General features: G+C 44.1%; 1 protein-coding gene across 1 annotated transcript in view; it reads right to left on the bottom strand.

Moving 5' to 3' along the window:
- The window catches only part of LOC111954893 (electrogenic aspartate/glutamate antiporter SLC25A13, mitochondrial), a 92,072-nt gene that overhangs the window by 32,766 nt on the left and 43,099 nt on the right, over positions 1-16,207 (bottom strand). The window contains 4 exon segments of the mRNA XM_023974812.2: positions 798-878; positions 1,123-1,175; positions 6,937-7,095; positions 10,514-10,598. Coding sequence (XP_023830580.2) covers positions 798-878; positions 1,123-1,175; positions 6,937-7,095; positions 10,514-10,598 — 378 coding nt within the window.

Here is a 16,207-nt window from a genome sequence, read left to right as displayed (position 1 = left end):
GCCCCCGGGGTGTCTCCATGTGCATGCATGTGTCTCTGTGTGTGTGTCACTGTGTGTGTGTGCTGTGCGCTGGGTGTGTGAGTGAGTGATAACAGGAGAGGGCTGTCCAGCACTAACACCAGAAGAAGGACAGGATGAAAGGAACGGTCAGATCAGCTCACAGTGATAAAGAGGGAAAATCCATCCGTCCTCATCCCAGTCCACATACACTACGTCCCACTACTCTGGCCTAACGTACAGCATGTATAGAACAACCTTTTTTCCGACACTCAGATAAAATAAAAAAAAAGCTGTCCTTTTTATCTTCAACATTCCACTCTACATGTGTTATTTGCGACACACAATTTCCATACTAACGTCTCTCATTTCAAAATCTCTCCAAATAAACCTCCTCAAAACATTCATTCATAACCTTAATTGAGTTGTAGTCGCTTGCGTGCACATGGCAAGTATGTGGGTACACATAATGACTTGTGTACCCAAATATTCTGCTTTAGTGATCGGCATCAAAACAGCTCCCTGGTGAAAGCCTCTATTCATTGTTGGGGGGTGCTATAGGGTCTAGTAGAACTAAAGGATGGGTGGGGGGGGCGGGGGTGACAGCTTACTGATCAAACACAGGGTGGGGGTAGTGGTCAGGTGGGGGGGCAGTCTCTCAGGTAGCAGCCCTGTCTGTCTCCGTCTGTGTGCAAGACGTGAATGTCATCCTCCAGTGGGCCTAAACCTGCAACAGGTAAAACATGCCTGTCTAGTTAGCTTCTATGTGGATGGAGGCTGATCAATGAGATGATACTCACACATGCACCAGCCAGGATCTCAGCAGGTACAGGGATTGATCCATCCTTCTGTCTGGTCTTCCCTCTGATAAAGTCATTGACCTGTGGCGAGAACACTAAACATTAGACACACACAGAGAGACAGTCAGACACACACACTGTGTGTATTTGTATGCATGTCTGTGCCTGCATGTGTGTGTGAGTGTGTGCGTGTGTGAGTGTGCACATAAAATCTGTACTGTACATTAAACTAAAACTAGAGGTAAATGTTCAACTAGGGCCCAGTGAGGGGCTCCGTGGTAACTGGGGCCTGACTGGTCTCCATGTGGAAAAACAAGGCACTTACTGTCAGCTTTATGGCTTTCTCCGGGGCCACACCCAGTAGCTGTGGTACCAGACCTATCATTAGGACACAACATGATTAGAAAAGAGAAGGGCCAAGGAAGTACAATACACACACACACACACACACACACATATACACATACACACGCAGGCAGCAGCACAGCACAGACCCCCTCCACATTAAACACATACCCTGATGAATCCAATTCTGCCTGATCCCCAGACACTAATGAACACTATTGATGTGGTGTGGGGGCATCAGGGGCTTAACAGACTAACAAAGTGAAAGAAACATTGACTAGTAGCTCTATCCCAGAATAGAAAAAAAAACTGAAAACACTAACCAAAGTTTACACAGCCCTCAATTACAACGCAAAGACTTCCAGCCGGATAAAAATAAACAAAATAATCTGATTCGAGTGCGATGGATGGACCCCCCTCTTACTACCCCCCATCTTCCTCCCTCCCCCCGTCCCCCCGTCCCTAAAGTAACAAACAAAGTTAATAGTGGAGGGGGTGAAGGGGGGTAGTGAACGCAGGGCCCAAAACAGGCCACACAGTCAGAAACAGACACAGGAGCACAAACATATGATTATCTTCATCTGGGCTGGGACTCACAAACAGAAACAGGAGTGTTAGTTGTTTTTGTGGAAGGGCTCAGGCAGAGAACCACACACAAGTCATTTTTTTATTAAATGGCCCATAGCGACTCACAGTTGTAGTTAAGAGACGCTTATTGTTTTCTCATGCTGCTGCGTTGTTTACGCATGGGTTCCTGTCTAGAGACCGTGACATCATCCTAGTGTTTGCAGTGTGTGTGTGTTCTGGTCTGGCTGTCTCACCATTCTAATGCACAGCTCATTCAGTAAGGGAAACAGGAGGAGAGGGAAAATGCTCAGCTTCATTACATTAGATAAAGTTGGCTTATGACGCTCTCCTCAGTGGCTAATATAACATAACCAGCATTACTACACAGTAGATCAATGTTAATGAGGGAATTGTGAATGAAATGTGTGAGATTCAAGAGAATATAAGAACGTTTCTTTTTGTATTTCTCTTTTAAAGTTCAGTGTGTTTTCAGATTAGAGGTCGACCGATTATGATTTTTCAACGCCGATACCGATTATTGGAGGACCAAAAAAAGCCGATACCGATTAATCGGCCATTTTTTAATTTTATTTGTAATAATGACAATTACAACAATACTGAATGAACACTTATTTTAACTTAATATAATACATCAATAAAATCAATTTAGCCTCAAATAAATAATGAAACATGTTCAATTTGGTCTAAATAATGCAAAAACAAAGTGTTGGAGAAGAAAGTAAAAGTGCAATATGTGCCATGAACGTTTAAGTTCCTTGCTCAGAACATGAGAACATATGAAAGCTGGTGGTTCCTTTTAACATGAGTCTTCAATATTCCCAGGTAAGAAGTTTTAGGTTGTAGTTATTATAGGAATTATAGAACTATTTCTCTCTATACGATTTGTATTTCATATACCTTTGACTATTGGATGTTCTTATAGGCACTTTAGTATTGCCAGTGTAACAGTATAGCTTCCGTCCCTCTCCCTCGCTCCTACCTGGGCTCGAACCAGGAACACATCGACAACAGCCACCCTCGAAGCAGCGTTACCCATACAGAGCAAGGGGAACAACTACTCCAAGTCTCAGAGCGAGTGACGTTTGAAACGCTATTAGCGCGCACCCCGCTAACTAGCTAGCCATTTCACATCGGTTACACCAGCCTAATCCCGGAGTTGATAGGCTTGAAGTCATAAACAGCTCAATGCTTGAAGCATTGCGAAAGAGCTGCTGGCAAAACGCACAAAATTGCGTTGAATGAATGCTTACGAGCCTGCTGGTGCCTACCATTGCTCAGTCAGATTGCTCTATCAAATCATAGACTTAATTATAATATAATAACACACAGAAAATACGAGCCTTAGGTCATTAATATGGTCGAATCCGGAAACTATCATCTCGAAAACAAAAGTTTATTCTTCAATGAAATACGGAACCGTTCCGTATTTTTCTAACGGGTGGCATCCATAAGTCTAATATTCCTGTTTACATTGCACAACCTTCAATGTTATGTCATAATTACGTAAAATTCTGGCAAATTAGTTCGCAACGAGCCAGGCGGCCCAACTGTTGCATATACAGTGGGGAGAACAAGTATTTGACACTGCCGATTTTGCAGGTTTTCCTACTTACAAAGCATGTAGAGGTCTGTAATTTTTATCATAGGTACACTAACTATGAGACGGAATCTAAACAAAAATCCAGAAAATCACATTGTATGATTTTTAAGTAATTAATTTGCATTTTATTGCATGACATAAGTATTGATACATCAGAAAAGCAGAACTTAATATTTGGTACAGAAACCTTTGTTGCAATTACAGAGATCATACGTTTCCTGTAGTTCTTGACTAGGTTTGCACACACTGCAGCAGGGATTTTGGCCCACTCCTCCCTACAGATCTTCTCCAGATCCTTCAGGTTTCGGGGCTGTCGCTGGGGCAAACGGACTTTCAGCTCCCTCCAAAGATGTTCTATGGGGTTCAGGTCTGGAGACTGGCTAGGCACCTCCAGGACCTTGAGATGCTTCTTACGGAGCCACTCCTTAGTTGCCATGGCTGTGTGCTTTCGTGTCGTTGTCATGCTGGAAGACCAGCCACGACCCATCTTCAATGCTCTACTGAGGGAAGGAGGTTGTTGGCCAAGATCTCGCGATACATGGCCCATCCATCCTCCCCTCAATACGGTGCAGTCGTCCTGTCCCCTTTGCAGAAAAGCATCCCCAAAGAATGATGTTTCCACCTCCATGCTTCACGGTTGGGATGGTGTTCTTGGGGTTGTACTCATACTTCTTCTTCCTCCAAACACGGCGAGTGGAGTTAGACCAAAAAGCTCATTTTGTCCATCAGAGACCACATGACCTCTCCCATTCCTCCTCTGGATCATCAGAATGGTCATTGGCAAACTTCAGACGGCGCCTGGACATGCACTGGCTTAAGCAGGGGGACCTTGCGTGCGCTGCAGGATTTTAATCCATGACGGCGTAGTGTGTTACTATGGTTTTCTTTGAGACTGTGGTCCCAGCTCTCTTCAGGCATTGCATTGCCAGGTCCTGCCGTGTAGTTCTGGCTGATCCCTCACCTTCCTCATGATCATTTGATCCCCACGAGGTGAAATCTTGCATGGAGCCCAGACCGAGGGTGATTGACCGTCATCTTGACTCTTTCATTTTCTATAATTGCGCCAACAGTTGTTTCCTTCTCACAAGCTGCTTGCCTATTGTCCTGTAGCCCATCCAGCCTTGTGCAGGTCTACAATTTTATCCTGATGTCCTTACACAAGCTCTCTGGTCTTGGCCATTGTGGAGAGGTTGGAATCTGTTTGATTGAGTGTGTGGACAGGTGTCTTTTATACAGGTAACGAGTTCAAACAGGTGCAGTTAATACAGGTAATGAGTGGAGAACAGGAGGGCTTCTTAAAGAAAAACTAACAGGTCTGTGAGAGACGGAATTCTTACTGGTTGGTAGGTGATCAAATACTTATGTCATGCAATAAAATGCAAATTAATTATTTAAAAATCATACAATGTGATTTTCTGGATTTTGTTTTAGATTCCGTCTCTCACAGTTGAAGTGTACCTATGATAAAAATGACAGACCTCTACATGCTTTGTAAGTAGGAAAACCTGCAAAATCGGCAGTGGTATCAAATACTTGTTCTCCCACTGTACCCTGACTCTGCGTGCATGAACGCAAGAGAAGTGACACAATTTCACCTGGTTAATATTGCCTGCTAACTGGATTTATTTTAGCTAAATACGCAGGTTTAAAAATATATACTTCTGTATTGATTTTAGAAAGGCATTGATGTTTATGGTTAGGTACAGCCGTGCAACGATTGTGCTTTTTTCGAAAATGCGCTTTTGTTAAATCATCCCCGTTTGGCGAAGTTGGCTGTCTTTGTTTGGAAGAAATAGTCTTCACACAGTTTGCAATGAGCTAGGCGGCCAAACTGCTGCATATACCCTGACTCTGTTGCAAGAGAAAGTGACACCATTTTTCCAAGTTAAAAGAAATTCATGGTAGCAGGCAATATTAACAAATATGCAGGTTTAAAAATATATACTTGTGTATTGGTTTTAAGAAAGGCATTGATGTTTATGGTTAGGTACACGTTGGAGCAACGACAGTCCTTTTTCGCGAATGCCACTGCATCGATTATATGCAACGCAGGAACGCTAGATAAACTAGTAATATCATCAACCATGTGTAGTTAACTACTGATTATGATTGATTGATTGATTGTTTTTTATAAGATAAGTTTAATGCTAGCAAGCAACTTACCTTGGCTTCTTACTGCATTCGCGTAACAGGCAGGCTCCTCGTGGGTTCCAATGTAATCAGGTGGTTAGAGCGTTGGACTAGTAACCGTAAGTTGCAAGATTGAATCCCGAGCTGACAAGGTAAAAATCTGTTGTTCTGCCCCTGAACAAGGCAGTTAACCCACCATTCCTAGGCCGTCGTTGAAGAATAAGAATGTGTTCTTAACTGACTTGCCTAGTTAAATAAAGTTTTTTTTTTTTTTATCGGCCAAATCGGTGTCCAAAAATACCGATTTCCGATGTTATGAAATTGAAATCGGCCCCAATTAATCGGCCATTCCATTAATCGGTCGACCTCTATTTCAGATTGTAAAGTTCAGTGTGTTTTCACAATTGTAAAATTCAGTATGTTTTCAGATTGTATAGTTCAGTGTGTTTTCACATTGTAAAATGCAGTGTTTTCAGTTGTAAAGTTCAGTATGTTTTCAGATTGTATAGTTCAGTATGTTTTCAGATTGTATAGTTCAGTGTGTTTTCAGATGGTAAAATTCAGTGTTTTCAGATGGTAAAGTTTCAGTATGTTTTCAGATTGTATAGTTCAGTGTGTTATTCAGATTGTAATGTACCATATCTCCAGACTCCAGACAGCCATTCAAATTGATCTGCACCGTTGGATGTTTTTTGTCACACGGGATGTGTTCCAAATGGCCCTCTATTCATAGTGCACTACCATGGGTCCTATGGGCCCTGGTCAAACGTGGTGCACTATAAAGAGAATAAGATGCCATTTGGAACCCACAACTGATGTACCTGTGCGACGTAGCCAGGTCTGTCTGACTGTGTCTATAATGTCAGAGACCTCTCTAAAGGCTTGGTGTCCTGTGACAGACACTAAGACTTCCCACTTCCTCGTAGAACCCTCACGGGAGAACTCGCCTGTCAATCATAATCCTGAGAATTCCGATATAGTGTGTGTTGTTTGAGAACCACCCCCCGCTCCCTGAGTGCAGGTACTTATTAAATGAATGCCAGTTGAAGTCTGGCAGGGGCAGTCACACTCTACCATTGTGACAGAGCTCTGCTGGTATGTGGCCGTGCATTGTCCTCCCGAAAACTCCCGAGACTACCTTTAATCACTTCAAAGAAGCCAGGTCAGAGGGAAGGTGAACTCAAACCCGCCCACCTCTCCTCGTCCTCTCTCCTCTCCCAAACCTCTAAACCCCATCTGTTGTTGTGATGGAGTGATATGAAGTCACAGCTAGACGCTAATCTATGGTCAGATTTGTGTTGTTCCAGGTTATGGTTAAAGTTAGGATTAGAGGAGGGTAAACTGACCCTAAATCTGTGCCTCCCTCTACCCATTAGCCTGTCACTATATACCTATATAGTGAACTACTCTGGCCAAAAGCAGAGTACTATGTAGGGAATAGGGTGCCATTTGGGACACAWCTCGTCTGGTACTGACCTCTATAGAGGCCGAAGAAGCCTTCGTAACGCAGCACCTTCTTGAAGCAGTCCAAGCTGTTCTTGTACATGAGCTCTTCCACCAGGGAGCCTGTGGTCCTCTGGTTCTGCATCCTGGTCTTCACTAGGTCTATGGGGTACACTGCTGTGGCTCCCACAGCTGGAAAAACACATGGACATAAATGCTATGAAGGAAGTAGGGGAGGGGACGTTATAACATTCATTTTTTAGCTCGTTATAAAGCCGGGCGTACACTAAACGATTTTGGCCCTGAATTAGCTGTCAAAGACACATTTTTGAGATCGGAGACAACATCCCCATGTCGTTGCTCGGGCGCGCCGGGCGCCGCGCGCGTCACTGGACGCTCGTTTAATGTGACGCAATCTGAGGGCTACCCGATCCAGTTTGAAGCAGTCCCAGAAGTCCCGATATTTTAAATATGTTTGATTTTATGGGACAAAATCTACAATGCTCTTGTAGTGTGAGATCTGTAACGCAAAGTTTTGAGAATGGTGATCAGCAATAGCCAACGAGAGCCCGCCAATGAGAGCTCGCCATGTGTTTTGTACTTGCCTTTAACCAAAGCCAAAGTGTCAAATCGTTACAGCTGCTGTAGTTCACAAGCAATGTTATTCAATTCAAAATGTTGGCTAGATATTTGAAAGCGTTTATGAGGCTGCGTTGAGCCACCAGCCTCGTTCTAGAGCGTTACAACCATCTAATACACATCATCTTGTAGTGGGTGACCCTGTCTGTATCACATCATTTTAGTGTGCGCATCACTATGTTGGCAGGACAAAAACTAGAGGAAAGATGGTAATTTAATGTGAGACGCCACAAGCCGTGATGTTAGGATTTTGAAAGTCGTGTAGTGGTACACCAGACATAGGGGGGGGGGGGGCCTACCACCTCTTACTAAGCCTGTCCTCTGTAGGGGGGCGTAGTACCTCTTACTACGCACTGGTCTCCTGTAGGGGGGGGTGTAAGTCCTCTTACTAACTCTGTCACCTGTGGGGGGGTCAGTCTTCTTACTCGCCTGTCTCTTGTAGGGGGGGGTCAGTACCTTTACTCCACTAGCCGGAGTCCCTGTTAGGGGGGGGTCAGTCCCTCTTCTAAAACCTGTCTCCTGTAGGGGGGGTCAGTACCCCACCTCTTACTAACACGTCTCTAGTAGGGGGGGTCAGTACCGTCTTACTAGCCTGTCTCCTGTAGGGGGGTTCAGTACACCTTACTAGCCTGTCTCCTTAGGGGGGGTCAGTACCTCTTACTGAGCCTGTCTCCTGTAGGGGACGGGTCAGTACCCCTCTTACTACACTGTTCTCTGTAGGGGGGTCAGTACTCTTACTAGCCTGTCTCCTGTCAGAGGCGATCGAGGGTAGTCAGTAACTCTCTTAATTAGCCTGTCTCCTGTAGGGGGGGTCAGTACCTCTTACTAACCTGTCTCCTGTAGGGGGGGTCAGTACCGCTTACTAAGCCTGTCTCCTGTAGGGGACCACACACTACCTCTTACTAACCTGTCTCCTGTAAGGGGGGAAGCCTAAACATTTAGTCGACACTGTGCTAGGCACACACACTCTCTTACTAACCTGTCTCTGATGGGGGACACACTACCTTACAATGTCTCGGGGACACACATACTACTACCGTCTCCTGGTAGGGGGGTGGGGGGGGGGGGGACACGTAAGGCGTCTTACTAACACCATGTCTCCTGTAGGGGGGGTCAGTACCGTCTTACAGACCCTGTCTCCGTCGTAGGGGGGGGGGGGGGACACTACCAGGTCAGTGGGAGTGTTGATGTTTATAATTCTGTAGGAGGAATCGGGTTGAGGCACTCGACTACTCTTGAACCTACCTGGAGGGAGATGCATTCTGGTTGCAAGGTGGGGCGGGTGGAGATTAGGGGGCGCCTCGGGTGGGGGGGGGACTGGTGAGGGCCGCTACTGCTCGTACGGCTTTGAGGAAGGCGTCGACGTCATGATCTCTCGCTAGGGCGCTGTGAGTTCGTATGTGTGATGGAAGATTACCTTGCTCTCTTGCACGGGATGAGAGTTGGTAGGTTTGCCTGATCCAGGGGGCTTAGTTAAGCGGAAATGAGGATGCTTGGTGCGAGAGTCGATGCGCGTATATCGGCCTGTAGCTAGATGGGGTTATCTGTATGCCCGCCGCGTTTACATAGCGGTATCCTCAAGCTGTGCGTCGCGTGAGGGGGGGGTCGGGCGGAGTATCTGGGAGCCAAACACAGGCTCACCACTCCATTCCCCCGACCCCACTTGCGCCCACCCTATCCTCCAAAATCCTTCTCTCTGCAGTCATTCACAGGTAACATAAAGAGGTCCAAAACAAGGGAGGTTCCCATGGTGCATAGAGCCCTTGTACCTATTTAAGTGGTGAGAGATCGCCTGCAAAGCAATAGAAGCCCTTTGTTTCTATTCTTAATGAGGTGATGGGTGATGGGGGTAGGGGCAGGTGAGGGAGTCCGCGTGGTAGCCAACAATGACTCGTGACTTGACAAATGGCTTGCCCAAATGCCCTTGTTCCCTATGTAGTGCCATTACATATTGACAAGTTAATCCACACATAGAGAATAAGGTTATCTACACATAGGAATAGGTTATCCACTACATAGGGAATAGGGTCTATAGAACTTCGACTACATAAGGAATAGGGTTACCATTAATAGGAATAGGGTTTCCATCAAAACGTTCACTAATGGAGACACTATAAAAGAGGTGGGGTTATCACAATTAGGGTTTAACCATAAGGGAAGGATCATAAAATAAGGGATAGGGTATCTACTACTAAGCGGAATAGGGTTATCCCACATCGGAATCATGGATCCTCAAGGAGATAAGGGGCTTATGTACCAATAGGAATGAGTTTCCATCATACAATAGGGAATAGGGTTAATCCACTACAAAGGAGAAATAAGGTTATCTACCATGGAATAGGCTCCTACATAAGGGAATAGGGTTATCCACTACATAGGAATAGGGTTATCCACTGTACCATAAATAGGGTTATTCGCCACCCTAGTACGCGTGCTAGGGTACCGCACTACATAGGAATAGTTAATCCACTACATAGTATAGGAATATATGTACTATAGGGTTATCTACACATACTAGGGAAATAGAGGTTATCCACTAAATATAGGGAATAGGTTTATCCCACTACATAGGGGACATTAGGGTTATCCATCTACATAGGGAATAGGGTTATCCACTAACATAGGAATACGGATTATCCACTACATAGGGAATAGGTTATACCCACTACATCCAGGAATCAGGGTTAATCTACTACATTAGGTGAATAGGGTTTTATCCACTACATAGATAGATATCTTCCTGGAATAGGTCCAGCTACAGGAATTATCACTACATAGAGAGGATACAACATAGGAGTATCTCCACTACATAGGGAATGGGTATTCACTACAATAGGGAATAGGGTTATTCCACTACATAGGGAATAGGGGTTATCCACTACATAGGGAATAGGGTTATCCACTACATAGGGAATAGGGTTATCCACTACATAGGGAATAGGGTGCTATTTGAGACATAGCCTTGACTTACCGCCAGCGATGGAACCCAGGCCAAACCTGTAAGCGGACTCTGCTACCTGGATGAGAACAGAGCGGGACGGGTCCCCACCAGACAGCTGAAAGAGAGTGACACAACAGAGAGAGGGGAAGAAATGGGGGGAGAGAGAGAGAAGAGATGGTGAGAGAGAGAGAGAGAGAAAAGTTAAATACCAGTGTGCCATCACAGCAGCAAGATTTGTGACCTGTCGCCACAAAAAAAAGGCAACCAGTGAACAAATACCATAGTAAATACAACCCATATTTATGTTMATTTATTTTCAATGTTTTACTTTAACTATTTGCACATCGTTACAACACTGTATTTAGACATATGACATTTGAAATGTCTTTATTCTTTTGGAACTTTTGTGAGTGTAATGTTCACTGTTCATTTTTTATTGTTTATTTCATTTTTGTTTATTATCTATTTCCCTAGCTTTGGCAATGTAAACATATGTTTCCCATGCCAATAAAGCCCCTTGAATTGAATTGAAAAGAGAGAGAGAAAGAAATAGACAAGCCGTAACATCCCACGTTTAAATCAGAAGGCAGACCTTGTAGTTGAGCCCTAAATGCATCAGCATGTTTCAGTTCAGCTGGCGCTTAGCCGAACCGAACGAGTGTGCTCGCATACTCCCTTAAAACACCTTCAATTGGAAAATGAGAAAAAAGCGGCAATAGTACGGTTTGTCCATTTTGAGACACCGTAGCCAGTATGCCCTTCTTCAAAATAGTCAGAATTTAGATAACAAGAAATCTGTTATTCATTTTTTTTTTTTTTTACGAAGGAGATCTTAGTCGCACCATTTTATATTTATGTAAGAAGTTTGGCGCAGTATTTCTCAATAAAATAAATTGCATAAAAACGAGTCGCCACTCATTGAATGACAACAAACACTTTATTGAGGAATCCCCACTGTTGACCAATCACCGAAGAACTTTGGCTTGCCTCCAGTAAAAAGATGGTGTGCCCAAACCCTCACCGAAGTCCAAAACAAACAAAAACATCGGCTGGGAAGCATGCGGATGCCTTTAGCCCCATCTTTTCGGCTGGGGAGCATGCGGATGCCTTTAGCCCCATCTTTTCGGCTGGGAAGCATGCGGATGCCTTTAGCCCCATCTTTTCGTCTGGGAAGCATGCGGATGCCTTTAGCCCCATCTTTTCGGCTGGGAAGCACTCGGATGCCTTTAGCCCCATCTTTTCGGCTGGGAAGCATGCGGATGCCTTTAGCCCCATCTTTTCGGCTGGGAAGCATGCGGATGCCTTTAGCCCCATCTTGATTCCCACAGAGTAACAAGAGCAGTACACTATCTCATTTCCCATTATAAAGCTCATTTATATTCAGTCCTACATCAATTCAGATCAGACAGTTTACATGCGTCATCAGAATCACTTAAATGCCTATATTTCATCTGTCCTTTAGAAAAGCTTAAAGATGTTAAGTGTTACGTTGATTTCACTTCAGGGAATCACGATGCTGAATAAAACACTGTTGTCTATTCTGTGTCATGAGTCATGACATGATTAGACAACATCACATGCTGTACTTAGTCATCTCATGTGACGCCACAAGATATTTAATTTCATTTTTATTATCTCTATAGGCTATATATTCACATTTATGATGGCATACAGTGATTAAATTAATTGCCCTCTAGCACCGATTCCCATCCATTTGAATGTTAAAACTCTCTTGAATTACAGAGATTCAGTTGAGAAACTCCAATCAGGCACAGAAGCATTGGGTAGGAAGTTAGTGGAACAAACCCAGAATCAGAAGCCTTGCTTTGATTGGATGCCACCCCAGCCCCTGCCCATGCCATTGGCTGCCACCCCAGCCCCTGCCCATGCCATAGGCACACATCAGAGCACAAAACCAGCTAAGTGTTACTATTGCTGTTAGACAGTGATAGCCAGCCAGAACACCAAGCATTCTGCTCCACAGTACCTATCGCCTGGACGGGCCTGCCCAGCCCTCATCCCTCATCCCTGGGTAAAGGAGGTGGAGAGGTGGGCCCCTCTATGGTGGAGAGGTGGGCCCCTCTATGGTGGAGAGGTGGGCCCCTCTATGGAACAGGTCCACCTGTCAGGAACTATCTGTGTCCCTGACACCCCTTTGTCGGCCCCTAATGCCCCTAGAAGACCCCCCCCCCCCTTCCTTTCCCTCCTCCGTCCCTGTTTCTCTGAGTCACAGCCAGGGGCGTAGGGGATGGAGAGGGGCAGAGAGGAGGGGTGGAGGTTGGAGGTTCAGAGGGAGAGCTGGCCTGCAGCCCGCGGAGGCCAGACCACAGCCCAAAGCGGCTCATTGTGGTGGGACTGGCGGCTCTAACCGGGGCCCCTGCTCCGGTCCGGCCTGGAGCCTAGTCTGGCTGCAGTCAGGGGAGAGGGAGGAAATCACCCCGCAACGCCACGCTGTCTCACTCTGCAGACCAGGCAGAGCTTCTAACAGGAGGAAAACAACAAACATCCATCCAACCTCTTTTTTCTTGACCTTTTGTTTCGTCCTCAGCTGTTTTGTTTCAAACCCCTTCACTCAGTCATTTCTCATTTCCCCCTCAGTATATTTGAGATACAGTGCATTCAGAAAATATTCACACCCCTTGACTCTTCCCACATTTTGTTGTGTTACAGCTTGAATTTTAAATGGATTAAATATACATTTTGTGCCACTGATATACACACAATACCTCACAATGTCAAAGTGGATTTTTATATATTTATTTTTAAATTTTTAATGAATAAACAATTAAAAGCTGAAATGTCTTGAGTCAATAAGTAGTCAACCCTATGTTATGGCCATCCTAAATAGGTTCATGAGTATAAATTAGCTGAAAAAGTCACGTAACACAGTTGAAGTCGGAAGTTTACATACACCTTAGCCAAATACATTTAAACTCCGTTTTTCACAATTCCATGATATTTAATCCAAGTTAAAAATTCCCTGTCTTAGATCAGTTAAGATCACCACTTTATTTTAAGAATGTGAAATGTTAGAATAATAGTAGAGAGACTGATTTATTTCAGCTTTTATTTCTTTCATCACATTCCTAGTGGGTCAAAAGTTTACATACACTTAATTAGTATTTGGTAGCATTGCCTTTAAATTGTTTAACTTGGATCAAACGTGTTGGGTAGCCTTCCACAAGCTTCCCACAATAAGTTGGGTGAATTTTGGCCCATTCCTCCTGACAGAGCTGGTGTAACTGAGTCAGGTTTGTAGGCCTCCTTGCTCGCACACGCTTTTTCAGTTCTGCACACATATTTTCTATGGGATTAAGGTCAGGGCATTGTGATGGCCACTCCAATACCTTGACTTTGTTGTCCTTAAGCCATTTTGCCACAATTTTGGAAGTATGCTTGGGGTCATTGTCCATTTGGTAAACCCATTTGCGACCAAGCTTTAACTTCCTGACTGATGTCTTGAGATGCTGCTTCAATATGTCCACATCATTTTCCTTCCTCGTGATGCCATCTATTTGTGAAGTGCACTAGTCCCTCCTGCAGCAAAACACCCCCACAACATGATGCTGCCACCCCCGTGCTTCATGGTTGGGATGGTGTTCTTTGGCTTGCAAGCCACCCCCTTTTTCCTCCAAACATAACGATGGTCATTATGGCCAAACAGTTCTATTTTTGTTTCATCAGACCAGAGGACATTTCTCCAAAAAGTACGATCTTTGTCCCCATGTGCAGTTGCAACCCGTAGTCTGGTTTTTTTATGGCGGTTTTGGAGCAGTGGCTTCTTCCTTGCTGAGTGGCCTTTCAGGTTATGTCGATATAGGACTCGTTTTACTGTGGATATAGATACTTTTGTACCTGTTTCCTCCAGCATCTTCACACGATCCTTTGCTGTTGTTCTGGGATTGATTTGCACTTATCGCACCAAAGTACGTTCATCTCTAGGAGACAGAACGCGTCCCCATCCTGAGCGGTATGACGGCTGCGTGGTCCCATGGTTATTATACTTTTGTTTGTACAAATGAAAGTGGTACCTTCAGGCATTTGGAAATTGCTCCCAAGGATGAACCAGACTTGTGGAGGTCTACAATTTTTTTCTGAGGTCTAGGCTGATTTCTTTTGATTTTCCCATGATGTCAAGCAAAGAGGCACTGAGTTTGAAGGTAGGCCTTGAAATGCATCCACAGGTACACCTCCAATTGACTCAAATTATGTCAATTAGCCTATCAGAAGCTTGTAAAGCCATGACATAATTTTTGGAAATTTTCCAAGCTGTTTAACGGCACAGTCAACTTAGTGTATGTAAACTTCTGACCCACTGGAATTGTGATACAGTGAAATATAAGTGAAATAATCTGTTTGTAAACAATTGTTGGAACAATTACTTGTGTCATGCACAAAGTAGATGTCCTAACCGACTTGCCAAACTATAGTTTGTTAACAAGAAATTTGTGGAGTGGTTGAAAAACGAGTTTTAATGATTCCAACCTAAGTGTATGTAAACTTCTGACTTCAACTGTAAGTTGAATGGACTCACTCTGTGTGCAATAATAGTGTTTAACATGATTTTTGAATGGCTGCCTCATTACTGTACCCCACACATACAATCATCTTTAAGGTTCCTCAGTCAAGGGAGTGAATTTCAAGCACAGATTCAAGCACAAAGACCAAGGAGGTTTTCCAATGCCTCGCAAAGAAGGTCACCTATTGGTAGACGGGTAAATATTTAAAAAAGCAGAAACTGAATGTATCTTTGAGCATGGTGAAGTTATTAATTACGCTTTGGATGGTGTATCAATACACCCAGTCACTACAAAGTTAAAGGCATCCTTCCTAACTCAGTTGCCAGAGAGGAAGAAAACTGCTCAGGGATTTCACCACGACAGTTACACAGTTTAATGGCTGTGATAGGAGAAAACTGATGATGGATCAACAACATTGTACATATAGTTACTCCACAACACTAACCTAAATGACAGAGTGAAAAGTTTTGACAGAATAAAAATATTCCAAAACATGCATCCTGTCTGCAATTAGGCACTAAAGTAATACTGCAAAAAAAAATGAAAATACATTTACTTTTTGTCCTGAATACAAAGCATTATGTTTGGGGCAAATCCAATATAACAAATCACTGAGTACTACTCTTCATATTTTCAAGGATGGTGGTGGCTGCATCATGTTATGGATATACTCGTCATCGGCAAGGACTAGGGAGTTTTTGGGGGGATAAAAAGAAACAGGAATAGAACTAAGCACAGGCAAAATCCTAGAGGAAAACCTGGTTTTCTGCTTTCCAATTGACTCTGGGAGACAAATTCACCTTTCAGCAGGACAAAAACCTAAAACTCAAGCCCAAATATACACTGAGTACACCAAACATTAAGAACATCTTCCTAATATTGAGTTGCACGCCCACCCCCCTTTTGCCCTCAGACCAGAGCATGGACTTTACAAGTTTTCGAAAGCGTTCCAAAGGGATGCTGGCCCAGGTTGATTCCAGTGCTTCACACAGTTGTGTCAAGTTGGCTGGATGTCCTTTGGGTGGTGGACCATTCTTGATACACACGGGAAACTGTTGAGCGTGAATAAACAGCAGTTTTGCAGTTCTTGATACACTCAAACCGTTGCGCCTGGCACCTACTACCATACCCTGTTCCAAAACACTTAAATCTTTTGTCTTGCCCATTTGTATTTGTATTTATTATTGCCAAGGCAGCAGCTACT

Source organism: Salvelinus sp. IW2-2015, linkage group LG30, assembly GCF_002910315.2.
Source record: "Salvelinus sp. IW2-2015 linkage group LG30, ASM291031v2, whole genome shotgun sequence".
NCBI lineage: Eukaryota > Metazoa > Chordata > Actinopteri > Salmoniformes > Salmonidae > Salvelinus > Salvelinus sp. IW2-2015.
This window is presented reverse-complemented; position numbering and strand designations above follow the sequence as displayed.